The following is a 15,608-nucleotide window of genomic DNA, read 5'->3' as shown; positions in this document are numbered from 1 at the left end:
CTGGTGCCCCATATTTGACCACGTCCCCTGGATGGGGAGCCCCAGAAGCACTCAGAGGAAGGATAACAGGCTATCAACAAGAGTCTTGATATCCTATGATTATATACAGGGGAGGAGGTCCCCCTCAGTCACAGACATAGTGGAGGGGAATAGGATGAAAGAGGAAGGGAGGGAGGAATGGGAGGAAACAAGGGATGGGATAACAATTTAGATGTAATATGAATAAATTAATAAAAGAAAAAAAGAAGCAAAAATACAAGGTACAAATTTAGAAAGACAGATATAAAACTGTTGTTCTGATATGTCATCCTTTATAAGAAATCCTGAGAAATATCCTAAACCATTAGTAGAACAAAAAGTGATTATAGCGAGATAAAATTACAAAAACGTGTTGTATTTTATGTATACTAGCAACTGCAAATTCGAATTCTCAAATGCTTTTGTAGTAGCATTAAAAGCTACTTAGGAGTTAATTTAAGAAAAGTTGTGAGAGTTCCTAAGTCCAAGGTAGAAGAGGCATATCTGGTAAAGAGCTTCTTCTTTTTTCATCACATGGCAGAAAACATTATATTATGAAAAAAGTGAAAGAAATGGAAAAGGGGAAATATTTCTACTTTTCTAAGTAACCCATTTGTATTGGTTACTTTTCTCACTGTTGTGACAAAAAAAAATCTGAAAAAAAAATAACTTTTAAAGGAAGAATTAATTTTGGCTAATAGTTTGAGTGATATAGGCCATCATGATAAGGAAGGCCTGGCAATAGCTTTGATGGAAAGAGTAACGAGCAGAAAGAGATGAATTCTGGTATCCATTGAGCTTTCTCTTTCTTTCCCTTTTATTCAGTCAGAGTACCCAGTCCAAGTTTAGAGTGAGTAATGAGTATTTTCTCTTAAGTTAAACTTTTCTGGGAATGTTCTCACAAGCATGTCTAGAAGTATGTCTCCCATGTCATTCTAATATCTATATCTATATATGTATATAAATATAGATATTTAATATTTGTAGGGTACAATAAGAAATGAATGAATTTACAAGTGCTTAAGAGTAGATTTGGAAGGACTTATTTTATGTTGTGGGATGTATTTGAGTAAAAATTGAGTATTGCACTATGAGTTAAGGGTTTTTTTTATGAGATAGAGACTTCACAGATCACATATTAACTTCATCTATACTCCTTGTTTATGTTTTTAACATTTTAAAAATATAAAATCATTCCTCATTTAGGGGACCCTATATATATATATATTGGTATCTGGAGACTTATCTTATTTAGTGATAACTTTGCAGTGCTACAGCCAAACTCTTTACCCATTTACATGAATATGTGTGTGTGTGTGTGTGTGTGTGTGTGTGTGTGTGTGTGTGTGTCTGTGGAGAGAGAGAGAGAGAGAGAGAGAGAGAGAGAGAGAGAGAGAGAGAGAGAGAGAGAGAGAGATTCCATAAGTTCTGTGACTCTAGAGAACTTTGACTAATACATATAGTTTTCTCCCTCTCTTCCCATACAACAAATTAATTTATAACTATGTTTTTCAGATTATCTGGTTTGTCTAATTGAGATCCTTAAACCTGCTGTTTTACAACACCTATGACTATATTTATAGTTGTAGCATTATTCCCATGGCCTCATAAAATTGTGTCATGTTGTTACTCTCTCTTGTCTTCTAGGATGTGGTTCCATAAGTTGTTGCACCTACAAAGCAGGCTCCAGAATTTGATGAACAGAGGAGACATAGGTCAAGTTCCTCATCTTTCCAACTTTAAAAGTTTATTTTCCTTATCCATGCATTGGTGCCATACAGCTTCCAAGTCTGTGAATTGTACATGGCACCAACATGAAGATCATTTGGGTAAGAGATGTGTAAGGAAATCTTACTATTTTTTTAATTGTGGTAAAAATATAGATGGCATAAAATATACCCTATTAACCATTTAAATATACAATTCAATAGTATCAAATATGTTCACTTTGCTGTACAATAAAAATACTTTTGTGTAGAGTTGTAATGGTATCTAGAGACTTATCTCCAAGACTATTGTAGAAATCACAAGACACAGTTGTTCTTGGAATATGCTTTTGTGCCCCTTCTAGGTGTAGAGGAAAGGAATGAGTTTACTACAGTTGTTGTTATTTGTAAAATGAACTTTATTTGCCTGTTTCAATTGTCTCAGAGGCTGACTGCCTCCATCTGCTAACCTAGGCCTAGGCCATCGAACAATCTAACCTAAGCCTAGGATGTTTTCCGCCTCTGAGATTTACTGCTTAATAAGCCCACCCTTACTTGTTCTTACTGAGCTCTGGGCTGGCTGGATGAACTCAGCTGTTCTAGCTCAAACTCCTCTCCCAGCTGACTTATTCAATCTGGCTTCTCTCTCTGCCCCTGAATTGCTCTGCTTGGCCTCAAACTAACTCCAGAAATCTGCTCTAATCTCCTGGCTCCTTCTCGTTCTCTGGCTCATTCTGTCTTCACTTGCAACCTGTCTCTCTGTTACTGTTCTGGTAAAACTGCCTCCTCTCTCTCTTTCTCTGCATTGCCCCTTAAGTAGCTTCCCTTTCCTCTCTCTTCTCAAGAGAGTTTGGTGTATCCTATTCTGCCAAATCTTTCTGATTCATCACCTTTTCTGCTACTGAACTATACATCACTTTCAAACATAGGTGCTTCCTTCTACAAACTCACTTTACCTTCCTTTGGGATTGAAGGCAGGTACCACCAGGCCTGGACCTAAGCTTTTCTTTACCTGGTACTTGCTCTATACCAGGCTGGCCTTGAACTCAGATCTGCTTGCCTCTGTCTCCTGGATTAAAGGTGTGTTTGTATTCTAGCTGGATCACGCAGACCTAGAAGATCTTTGGATGTGATGTCTTGCCAGAGAAGCCATCTTCTAAATTAAAATTCCTCTACAGTTATTTATATGCCTCTATGGAAAAACATGTTTTTGCCACGTGTGGCTTTTACTATATTTTATATAGTAAAAAGGAGCAATCAGAAGAAACAAAACTATTTTAGTTTATGTATCATAGTTCTGAGATTGAGAATCCTTGGGATAGTTTATACTCCATACCAACTATTATTCAATTGTCTTTCTTAAAAACCTTAAACCATCAATGTTTGTACCCTGGCTTTAATCCAAGAGCTTTCTATTTATTGTAAACAGGCAATTATGGTGTGTCTCAACCTTAGCACACACCTTTAATCCAAGAGCTTTCTGTACACAGAATTTAATAAAGTTAACCCTAGGTCAAAAAGCAGAGCAAGAAACCAGCTGACAGGGATTAAAGAGTAGGAGGGATTTGATCTGAAGTGTATTTAAGACAGCATGGATAAGAAGAAAGGGCTTTTGAGCTTTAAACTAGCAAGCTCTTTGGCTTTTAGGGTTTGTTTGTTTGTTTGTTTGTCTGTTTGTTTGTTTTTGGCTTTTTCTCCTGGGCCATCAGCTGCTCTAGTGAGCTTTTGGCTTTGGGCTTTGAGCTTTTTGGTTTTTTCCTTTGGGATGTGAGCTGAGTAGGAAGGTCAGCTGGTGTTTTCTCTGCCTCTCTGAACTAGCAGGTTTTTACTCTATCATCTGGCTCTTGAATCCTTATTGGTAAAATAAAATGTTTGGGATTTTCATTTCTTAAAATAACACAAAATGCATGTTGGAGCTTTTTCAAGACCCTTTAACTCCCTCATTCTCTGGATCACCTTGTTAGATATCTGCATATTCTTTTAGTGTGTTGCTTGTCTCCACAAAGCCCAGGGCATGGGCTTCTCTAAACTCTTCTCTAAATCAAGTTAGCCCACTTTGACAGCATAGCTGCTTGTTGTCTACACTTATAGAAACACTGATAATGGAGCTAGAGTAGGAATAAGAAACAGCTAAAGTAGACCACATGTTCCTACACATTTTCTGAGACAGGGTTTCTCTGTGTGGCCTTGGCTGTCCTGGACTCACTCTGTAGACCAGGCTGGCCTCGAGCTCATAGACATCCGCCTGCCTCTGTTTCCCAAGTGCTGGGATTAAAGGTGTGTGCCATTGCACCTGACCTCACATGTTCCTACTTTTAACACCTAAAGTTCAATCATTTTTTCTTGAATAAATGTTTCTTTTTAAAATAAATTAAATGCAAGTAACATGGTATTATGAAATGCATGTAGACAATAAAATGATACTTATTAAGAAAATTAACTTTTTACCCTATCAAACAGTTGTTCATTTTGTGTTCACGCATGGCTATAAGTCTTATATAGAAAAAACCCCAACTCCAGTACACTATTGCTAACTATACTCCTCACAATGATCATCCTACTACCCTGCTACTTTGCATCTTCTGATCTATATTTTCTATTTCCTCCCAGTTGTCTTTTTCCCAAAAACTACTGATTATAGCCTCTATCTTTGTGTAGTTGAATTGTTTTATTTTCCACATATATGTGAAATCATACCATATTTTTATCCTATAATTGACTTGTTTCATTAAGCATTACGTCCTGCAGAGCCATCTATGTTGTGGCAAATGTCAGGATTTCCTTAATTGTATGCCAATTCATCTATCTACCTATGTATCTATCTAGCTATCATTTTAAAGATATTTTCTCTTCTTTAATTCTACACTTTTGGGTCCAAGATTATCTAGTACTCATTATGTAGTCCACGTTGGCCTCAAACTCAAGATCCTCCTATCTCACCTTCCTGAGTGCTAGGATTACAGACCCATGCCTTAGGGAGTTAGATCTGATAAAGAGAGCCAAAATTGCAGGCAACGAGGACCTAGCTAATTGTGCTGGCTAGTTTTATGTCAACTTGACACAATGTAGAGTCATCAGAGAGGAAGGAACCTCAACTGGTAAAATGCATCCATAAGATCAGGCCATAGGCAAGCCTGTAGGTCATTTTCTTTTTTTTTTTTTTATTAATTTATTCTTGTTACATCTCAATGTTTATCCCATCCCTTGTATCCTCCCATTCCTCCCCGCCCCCCCATTTTCCCATTATTCCCCTCCCCTATGACTGTTCTTGAGGGGGATTACGTCCCCCTATATATTCTCATAGGGTATCAAGTCTCTTCTTGGCTACTTGCTGTCCTTCCTCTGAGTGCCACCAGGTCTTCCCCTCCAGGGGACATGGTTAAATGTGAGGCACCAGAGTACGTGAGAAAGTCGTATCACACTCTCCACTCAACTGTGGAGAATATTCTGACCATTGGCTAGATCTGGGAAGGGGTTTAAAGTTTACCTCCTGTATTGTCCTTGGCTGGTGCCTTAGTTTGAGCGGGACCCCTGGGCCCAAATCTGCCTATCATATTGTTCTACTTGTAGATTTCTAGGACCCTCTGGATCCTTTTATTTTGCTGTTCTCCCATGCATCTCTCATTTAGAGTCCCAATAGGATGCCTTCCCCTCTGTCCCAGTTTCCTGGTAAGTGAAGGCTTTCGTGGGACATGCCCCTTGGGCTAGTATGCAGATATAAGTGAGTATATACCATTTGATTCTTTCTGCTTCTGGGTTAACTCACTCATTATGATCATTTCTAGCTCAATCCATTTATCCACAAATTTCGGGAATTCCTTGTTTTTAATAGCTGAGTAGTATTCCATAGTGTATATGTACCACAGTTTCTTTATCCACTCTTCTACTGAGGGACACTTAGGCTGTTTCCAGCTTCTGGCTATTATGAATAAGGCTGCTATGAACATGGTTGAGCAAATTTTCTTGTTGTGTGCTGGAGCATCTTCTGGGTATATTCCAAGGAGTGGAATAGCTGGGTCTTGAGGAAGCCCTATTCCCATTTTTCTGAGATAGCACCAGATAGATTTCCAAAGTGGCTGTACTAGTTTGCATTCCCACCAGCAATGGAGGAGTGTTCCTCTCTCCCCACATCCTCGCCAGCATGTGGTGTCGCTTGAATTTTTGATCTTAGCCATTCTGATGGGTGTAAGATGGAATCTCAGAGTTGTTTTGATTTGCATTTCCCTGATGACTAAGGAGGTTGAGCATTTCTTTAAGTGTTTCTCAGCCATTTGATACTCCTCTGTTGAGAATTCTCTGTTTAGTTCCAAGCCCCATTTCTCAATTGGGTTATTCGGTTTGGTGGTGTTTAATTTCTTGAGTTCTTTATATATTTTGGATATTAGACCTTTGTCAGATGTAGGGTTGGTGAAGATTTTTTCCCAGTCTGTAGGCTGTCGCTTTGTTCTCTTGACAGTGTCTCCTGCCTTACAGAAGCTTCTCAGCCTCATGAGGTCCCATTTATTAATGGTTGACATTAAGGCCTGGGCCGTTGGTGTTCTGTTCAGCAAGTTGTCTCCTGTGCCAATATGTTCCAGGCTCTTTCCCACTTTTTCTTCTAAGTGGCTTAGTGTCTCTGGTTTTATGTTGAGGTCTTTAATCCACTTGGATTTGAGTTTTGTGCAAGGTGACAAATATGGGTCCAGTTTCATTTTTTTACACATAGACCTCCAGATAGACCAGCACCATTTGTTGAAGATGCTATCCTTTTTCCATTGAATGGATTTGGCTTCTTTGTCAAAAATCAAGTGACCATATGTGTGTAGATTCATATCTGGGTCTTCGATTCGATTCCACTGATCAACCAGCCTGTTGCTGTGCCAGTACCATGCTGTTTTAAGTACTATTGCTTTATAGTACAGTTTGAGATCAGGTATGGAGATTCCTCCGGAGCATCTTTTATTGTACAAGATTGTTTTAGCTATTCTGGGTATTTTGTTTTTCCATATGAAGTTCAGAATTGAACTTTCAATATCTTTAAAAAATTGTGTAGTTATTTTGATAGGGATTGCATTGAATCTGTAGATTGCTTTTGGTAGGATGGCCATTTTTACTATGTTAATTCTCCCGATCCATGAGCAAGGAAGATCACGCCATCTTCTCAGGTCATCTTCAATCTCTTTCTTCAGAGTTTTGAAATTTTTTTCATACAAGTCCTTCACTTGCTTAGTTAGGGTAACTCCTAGATATTTTATATTGCTTGTGGCTAATGTGAAGGGTGTGGTTTTCCTAATTTCTTCCTCTGCAAGCTTGTCATTTGTGTATAGGAAGGCTACAGACTTTTTTGAGTTAATTTTGTATCCAGCCAATTTGCTGAAGGTGTTTATCAGCTTTAGGAGTTCTCTGGTGGAGTTTTGAGGGTCACTTATGTACACTATCATATCATCTGCAAAGAGGGATAATTTGACTTCCTCCTTTCCCATTTGGATACCCTTGATCTCCTTTTGTTGTCTTATTGCTCTGGCTAGAAATTCGAGTACTATATTGAAGAGATATGGAGAGAGTGGGCAGCCTTGCCTTGTTCCCGATTTGAGAGGAATTTCCTTGAGTATCTCACCATTTACTTTGATTTTGGCTATTGGCTTGCTGTATATAGCCTTTATTATGTTGAGGAAAGTGCCTTGTATCCCCGATCTCTCTAAAACTTTAAACATGAATGGGTGTTGAATTTTATCAAATGCTTTCTCTGCATCCAAGGAGATGATCATGTGGTTTTTTATTTTCAGTTTGTTTATATGGTGGATTACATTGATTGATTTCCGTATATTAAAACATCCCTGCATGCCTGGAATGAAGCCTACTTGGTCATGATGAATGATATCTTTGATGTGCTCCTGTATTCGTTTTGCAAGTATTTTATTTAGTATTTTTGCATCTATGTTCATAAGAGAAATTGGTCTGAAATTCTCTTTCTTTGTTGAGTCTTTGTGAGGTTTAGGTATCAATGAGACTATGGCCTCATAGAATGAATTTGGTAATTTTCCATCCATTTCTATCTTTTGGAGTAGCTTGAAGAGTATCGGTATTAGCTCGCCCTTAAAGGTCTGGTAGAATTCTGCACTGAAACCATCTGGCCCTGGGCTTTTTTTGGTTGGGAGACCATCGATGATTGCTTCTATTTCTGTAGGGGAAATGGGACTATTTAACTTGTTTATCTGTTCTTCATTCAACTTTGGCAAGTGAACTTGATCAAGAAAATCGTCCATTTCCCTTAGATTTTCAAATTTTGTGGCGTATATGCCTTCAAAGTAGGATCTTATGATTCTTTGAATTTCTTCAGTGTCTGTTGTTATGTCTCCCTTTTCATTTCTGATTTTGTTGATTTCAATACTGTCTCTCTGCCTTTTAGTTAGTTTGGCTAACGGTCTGTCTATCTTGTTGATTTTCTCAAAGAACCAGCTTTTGGTTTTGTTGATTCTTTGACTGTTTTCTTAGTTTCTAATTTGTTAATTTCAGCCCTGAGTTTGATTATTTCCAGGCGTCTACTCCTCTTGGGTGTTTCTGATTCTTTTTTTTTTCTAGGGCTTCCAGTTGTGTTGTTAAGATGCTTATGTGCAATGTTTCCAATTTCTTTTTAAAGGCACTTAGTGCTATGAATTTTCCTCTTAGCACTGCTTTCAATGTATCCCACAAATTTGGGTATGTTGTTTCTTCATTTTCATTGAATTTCAGAAACTCCTTGATTTCTTTCTTTATTTCTTCCCTGACCCAGGTGTCATTTAGCAGAGAGTTGTTTAGTTTCCACGTACGTGTAGGCTTTTTGTTATTTCTGTTGTTGTTGAATTGCAGCCTAAGAGCATGGTGATCTGATAGGATACAAGGTATTATTTCAATCCTCTTGTATCTGTTGAGGCTTGCTTTGTGACCTACGATGTGATCAATTTTGGAGAAGGTTCCATGGGGTGCAGAGAAGAAGGTGTATTCTTTCTTGTTTGGGTGAAAGGTTCTATAGATATCTGTTAGATCCATTTGACCCATGGCATTGGTTAATGATGTTATTTCTCGGCTTAGTTTCTGTTTCAATGACTTATCCTTCAGTGAGAGTGGGGTGTTGAAGTCTCCCACTATTATTGTGTGGGGATCGATGTGTGGTTTAAGCTTTTTTAGGAGATCTTTTACATATGTGGGTGCCCTTGTATTGGGAGCATAGATGTTCAGAATTGTGATGTCATCTTGGTTGACTTTACCTTTGATGAGTATGAAGTGTCCTTCCTCATCCCTTTTGATTAATTTTGGTTGAAAGTCTATTTTGTTCGATACTAAAATGGCTACACCTGCTTGCTTCTTGTGACCATTTGCTTGGAATATTTTTTTTCCAACCTTTTACCCTGAGGTAATGCCTTTCATTATGGGTGAGATGTGTTTCTTGGATGCAGAAGAATGTTGGGTCTTGTTTATGTACCCATTCAGTTAGTCTGTGTCTTTTTATTGGAGAATTGAGGCCATTGATGTTGAGAGATATTAATGACCAGTGACTGTTAAGAGTCTTAATTTTGATGTTGTTTCCAGTCGAGCGTTTGTGTAGTTGTGTTTTTGCCATGGGATAGTTATCTATTTCCTGGGTAGTTTTGGTTGTAGCTTGACCCTTTGGGATGGAATTTTCCTTCTAGTACCTTCTGTAAAGCTGGGTTTGTGGATAGGTACTGTTTGAATTTGTTTTTGTCATGGAATATTTTGTTTTCTCCATCAATGGTTATTGATAATTTTGCTGGGTAAAGTAGTCTGGCCTGGCATCTGTGGTCTCTTAGGGTTTGCAGGATCTCTGTCCAGGCCCTTCTGGCTTTTATGGTCTCTGCTGAGAAGTCAGGTGTAATTCTGATAGGTTTACCATTAAATGTTATTTGGCCCTTTTCCCTTGCAGCTTTTAATATTTTTTCTTTGTTCTGCATGTTTTGTGTTTTGATTATTATGTGGCGGGCAGTTTTTCTTTTCTGGTCAATTCTATTTGGTGTTCTGTAGGCCTCTTGTATGTTTATAGGCATCTCTTTCTTTAGCTTGGGGAAATTTTCTTCTATGATTTTGTTGAGAATAGTTTCTGGGCCCTGGAGTCTGATGTCTTCTCTTTCTTCAATGCCTATTATCCTCAGATTTCTTCTTTTCATGGTGTCCTTAATTTCTTGAATGTTTTGTGTCAGGAGTTTTCCAGATTTGGCATTTTCTTTAATGGTTGATTCAATATCTGTGATTGTATCTTCTAGCCCTGAGATTCGTTCTTCCATCTCTTGGATTCTGTTAGAAAAGCTCACCTCTGTGTTGCTCGCCTTCTTCTCTGAGGTCTCACGTTTTCGTTTTTCTTCTGTCTGTGTGTTTATCATTGAATCCATTTTCATTTTCAGATCTTGAACTGATTTTTTGATTTCTTTCATCTGATTTTTTGTATATTCCTGAGTTTCTTCCATTGCCTCTTTATAGGTCTTCAGAGCTTGAACCGTTTTACTTATTTCTTTCATCTGGTTGTTTGCATTTTCCTGCAATTTTTCCAGTTCCACTCTATGTGCTTCTTTTATGTCTCTCACCTGTTTGTCTGCGTCTTCCTGCATTTGATTACGAATTTTATTTGTTTCCTCCATTATCATCCTCATTACTAAGGATTTGAGGTCATTTTCTTGTATTTCCGTTGTATTTGAGTTCTCTGGGTGGTTTTGTTTGGGATAGCTGGAAACTGGAGACGCCATGTTGTTTTGGGGTTTTTTGCGTATGCTTTTTCGTTGTCCTTTAGACATCTTGCCGTCTTTGTTTTTATTGGGTAGCTTCCAGAGTTGGATGGAGGGTGTCTGACGATAAATTCACTTGTTTTCTCATGATTTCCCTAGGCTGGGAGCTCAAAGCTTCACTGGTGTGGATGTTAGGAGGTTAGCCCTGTTGTTCTGGTCTCTCACAGCCAGTGATCTTCAGCCTCCCTGTGCTGTGGATCCTGCAATTGTTCTGGGTCTCTGAATGAGTGTTGGGTCAGGCCAAGGTATCCACAGCCTTCTGTGTTCCCTGCGAAGTCCAGCCAGGAACACTGGGCCCGAACCACGGGCTGAACTCAGCTAGATTCTCAGGGCCTGAACCGTCTGCCAAGCTCAGTTAGGGATTCTGGGCCCAAAATGCACACAGGGTCCAGCCAGAATTTTTGGGCTGGGACTACGCACCAAGCTCCACTAGGGCCTTTTGGCCCAAAGTGCGTGCTGTGGTCAGTTATTGACTCAGGGCCCAAACTGACCACCAGTCTCAGCCAGGAATTCTGGATTCAAACTACACACTGTGTCCAACCAGAGTCTTAGAGCTGGTGGAACCGAGAGCTCTGTCCAGCCTGCGCCACAGCAGGAGAGCTGCGGGTGCTCTGAGTTAGCGCCAGTGTTGGAACCAAGTGCTCCGCCTAGACTGTGTCACCGCAGGGGAGCTGCTGCTGAGCTGAGGTGGTGCCTACGATGGAACTGAGCACGCCACCAAGCCTGCACCGCAGCAAGAGAACTGCGGCTGCTCTGAGTTAGCGCCAATGGTGGAACCAAGTGCTCCACCCAGACTGTGTCATTGCAGGGGAGTTGCCGCTGAGCTGAGGTGGCACCTAGGGTGGAACTGAGTGCTCAGCCAAGCCTGTGCCACAGTAGGAGAACTGCGGCTGCTCTGAGTTAGCTCCTGTGTTGGAACCAAGTGCTCCGCCCAGACTGTGTCACCGCAGGGGAGCTGCCGCTGAGCTGAGGTGCTGCCTAATGTGGAGCTGCGCGCTCAACTAAGCCTGTGCCACAGCAGGGGAGCTGTGGCCGAAGCTGACTTAGTGCCTCGGGCAGAATTGCTTGCTGGGCCGGGCCAATACCCAGGACTCTGGGGCCGAACTGTCCGCCGAGTCCAGTCTGGGTCCGAAGGCTCCACGCGACCCAAATCCTGCCCCGAGTCCCCTCTCCCGCAGCAATTCCCACCAGCCACCACACCAATCGCCTCCACCAGAAGGCTATGAGCTGCAAACCTCAGCCACCGCTGCTGGTGCCGCTGGTGCTGCTGCCTCTGCCGCTGCCGCTCCAATCAGAGAAAATCCACGCTCCTCCCGTGTGCAGGGGCACACAGGTCCTCCGCACCCTGGTCCCTCCGAACCATGGAGTACTCCTGCTGCCGTGATGTTCGGCCCTCGGTGTTCCTGGCTCAGAAATCTGTGCAAATCCCTGAATTGTTCACTGGAGCCTCCAAACACGGTCCACACTGCTTGCCGCCATCTTGGATCCTTCCTATTTTGAAATTTTTAAGAGAGTTTTGCCACCCCAGGTCTGCTCCCCACCTCCCACCCCCATCCCCCCACCCCCGAGGTATCCAGGCACATTACACACAGAACTGGTTTGGGTGAGGTGCAAGCAAGATCTCACTTGGAATGAATGTGGAGAAAGAGCCTTCCTAGGTGAGTTTTCAGTGAAACAGCTCTCTTTATTGGGGGGAACAAGGACTATATAAACCTTGAAGAGCAGGTAGGATTTTCAGGGTGTGTACATCATTGGCTAGGGCTGAGGTGCTGAGAATGCCTCATTTACATGAAGATGAATTTTAGGTGCTTGCTGGACATGTCCTTATAAGGGGAGAGGAAACTTAACCCGTAACCTGGCCACCAGGCTATGGGACTACCTCAAGGGTGGCAGAGGTGGGATGGTAAGGCTGCATGCACCAGAACGTGCAAGCCTAGAAAAGGGAAGGAACAGTCCTATTCCTGCCAGTCTCAAGACAAGATCTTCAGTGTTTGGACATGTCTCGTCCTCAAGCCCCACAAGTCTGGAATTTTGCAGAGATGTTGGATTTTTAAAGAGACTGGACATTTTAGAGGTTGGATTTTTAAAAATATATTTTATTGATTTATTCACATTACATCTCAATGGTTATCCCATCCCTTGTATCCTCCCATTCCTCCCTCCTTCCCATTTTCCCCTTACTCCCCTCCCCTATGACTGTGCCTGAGGGTGACTTCCTCCCCCTGTATATGCTCATAGGGCATCAAGTCTCTTCTTGGTAGCCTGCTATCCTTCCTCTAAGTGCCACCAGGCCTCCCCATCCAGGGGACGTGGTCAAATATGGGGCAACAGAGTTCGTATGAAAGTCAGACCCCCCACTCTCCACTCAACTGTGGAGAATGTCCTATCCATTGACTAGATCTGGGTAGGGGCTCAAAGTTTACGGCCTGTATTGTCCTTGGCTGGTGCCATAGTTTGAGCAGGACCCCTGGGCCCAGATCTGTCCATCATAATGTTCTTCTTGCAGGTTTCTAGGACCCTCTGGATCCTTCTATTTCCCCATTCTCCCATGCTTCTCTCACCTAGAGTCTCAATAGAATGTCCTCCCCTCTGACCCACTTTCCTGGTAAGTGAAGACTTTCATGGGACATGCCGCTTGTGAGCCCCATTTTTTAAAATATTTTATTAATTTATTCACATTACATCTCAGTTGTTAGCTCATCCCTTGTATCCTCCCATTCTTCCCTCCCTCCCATTTTCCCCTTACTCCCCCGCCCCATGACTGTGACTTAGGTGGACCTTCTCCACCTGTATATGCTCATAGGGTATCGAGTCTCTTCTTGGTGACCTGTTATCCTTCCTCTGAGTGCCACCAGGCCTCCCTATCCAGGGGACGTGGTCAAAAATGAGGCACCAGAGTTCGTGCGAAAGTCAGTCCCCACTCTCTACTCAAGTGTGGAGAATGTCCTGTCCATTGGCTAGATCTGGGTAGGGGTTCAATGTTTACTGCATGTATTGTCGTTGGCTGGTGCCATAGTTTGAGCAGGACCCCCGGGCCCAGATCCGCCCATCATAATGTTCTTCTTGTAGGTTTCTAGGACGTTCTGGATCTTTCTATTAACCCATTCTCCCATGCGTCTCTCACCTAGAGTTCCAATAGGATTTCTTTTATTCTTTTTTTAAATATTTTATTAATTTATTCATATTACATCTCAATTGGTTTTTTTAAATTTTATTAATTTATTCATATTACATCTCGATTGTTAGCCCTTCCCCTGTTTCCTCCCACTTCTCCCCTTCTCCCCTCCCCTATGTCTGTGATTGAGGGACCAATAGGATTTTTTGTGTTTAAATTTTTAAAGATTGTGGAACTTTTAAAATTTGAAATGTTTATATTAATGTATATTGAGGATGATCAAGAAAGGAAAAGTTATGGCTTAACAATGATAGGAGTATAATTGGATCATATGGTAGATTTACTTTCGACCTTTTGAGAATTCTCTATAGCGATTTCCAGAGTAGCTATACTAGTTTGAATTTTACCCACAGTGAATGAGATTTTCCCTTTCCCCATGTCCTCACCAGCATTTGTTTTGGGTTGTTTTGCTGATTTTTGCCATTCTGAGTAGGGAGAGATGAAATACAAAAGTAGTATTAATTTTAATTTCACTAATTGCTAGGAATGGTGGACAGGTTTTGAAATACTTCTTAGCCATTTTTATTTCTTTTGAAAACTCTCTGTTCATCCTTTGATCTATAATGGTGTACTGACTGCAAGATATGCCAATGCAATGGTGGCACAAAGCTTGTGGGAGTAACCAACCAATATCTGATTTGACTTAAGGTCCACACCACAAAATGGAACCCATACCAGACACTGCTTGGATGACCAAAAATCTGAGACTAGATAGCCCAGGGACCTGGGATAAAACCACATACTACTGTTCTACTAAATGAGTGTAGCGATAAAATGACTCTTAATAACAGTATGTTATACTAATAGTTCAGGGCCTTATTTAGCAATAATCAGAGATGCTTACTCTTACAGCAGATGGGAACAAATACAGAGACCCACTGTCAGACATTATGCAGAGAGTGAGAGACCTTGGAACACTCAGCCCTAAAGGGGATGTCTCCATCAAATTCCTCCCCTTAGAACTCAGGGAACCTTGTAGAAAAAGAGACAGAAAGAGTGTAAGAGCCAGAATAGATGGAGGCCACCAAGAAAACAAGTCCCTCTAAATTAACATGATCAAAACACATATAGACTCAAAGAACCTGAGATAGCACACACCCTGCATGGGTCTGCACCAGGTCCTTGATGTATGTATTATGGCTTCCTTGCAGAAGAGGAGACAGAAAGAGTGTAAGAGCCAGAGGACATGGAGGACACCAAGGGAAATAAGGCCTTCTAAATCAATAAGACTGGTGCACATATGAGCTCACAGAGGATGAGGCAGCACACACAGGGCCTGCATGTGTCTGCACCAGATGAGGTCCTAGGGCTGAAAGGAGAAGTGGGCACATGTCCCCATTCCTAACCCCACTTGACAACCACTTGCAAATAAGAAATTAGTTTGTTCCAAGGGACTCTCACTGGGCAAACAAACTACTCTTAAGGGTTAGGCTGCATGCCCAGAAGTAAATGAGCAACAGAAAAAGAGCTCACTGGCATCTTTGGAAGCTTTTTGTCTCATAATGTTGTCTTGAGGAACTGAGAGGCATAGGGGGAGAGATAATCATAATCATGACATATTATGTGATAAAATCTATTTTCAATAAATGGAGGGAAAGGCTAGAAAACAGAAACTACGAGTATTGAAAAGAAGGAGACTTCATGAAGCAGAGGGAGACCACACTGGCCTGGAGACGGAGTCAGAAAGAAAACACAGAAGTATGCCATGCTCGATGCCTAGCAGCTTGAGTTCTTGTGCTATATATTTTTTAACTTAGTCCTTACAACTTCAAGCTGATTGGAATGGGGTTTTATACTTCTTAACCAAAAGATTTACTGTTTTTTTATTGTTTTTAAAACTTTTCATCATTTAATTTTAATTCAAATAGAATTGCATCACTTTTCCCCTTCTCTTTTCTCCCTCCAGACACTCCCAGGTGCCCTCCCTCCAACTCTTGTCTCATCCTCCATTCTCAA

At 41.2% G+C, this 15,608-nt stretch overlaps 1 protein-coding gene across 3 annotated transcripts in view; it reads left to right on the top strand.

Annotated features, from left to right (window-relative positions):
* Tmlhe (trimethyllysine hydroxylase, epsilon) overlaps positions 1 to 15,608 on the top strand; it is a 76,083-nt gene that overhangs the window by 29,881 nt on the left and 30,594 nt on the right. For all 3 annotated transcript variants that reach the window (XM_051141690.1, XM_051141688.1, XM_051141689.1), the window contains exon 2: positions 1,666 to 1,847. In XM_051141690.1, coding sequence (XP_050997647.1) covers positions 1,667 to 1,847 — 181 coding nt within the window. In that variant the 5' untranslated portion in view covers position 1,666. The remainder of the gene's footprint in view (positions 1 to 1,665; positions 1,848 to 15,608) is intronic.

The sequence above is a fragment of the Acomys russatus genome, chromosome X, assembly GCF_903995435.1.
Source record: "Acomys russatus chromosome X, mAcoRus1.1, whole genome shotgun sequence".
Lineage (NCBI taxonomy): Eukaryota > Metazoa > Chordata > Mammalia > Rodentia > Muridae > Acomys > Acomys russatus.
The sequence above is the reverse complement of the archived record's forward strand: the minus strand, read 5'-3'. Positions and strand labels throughout refer to the sequence as shown.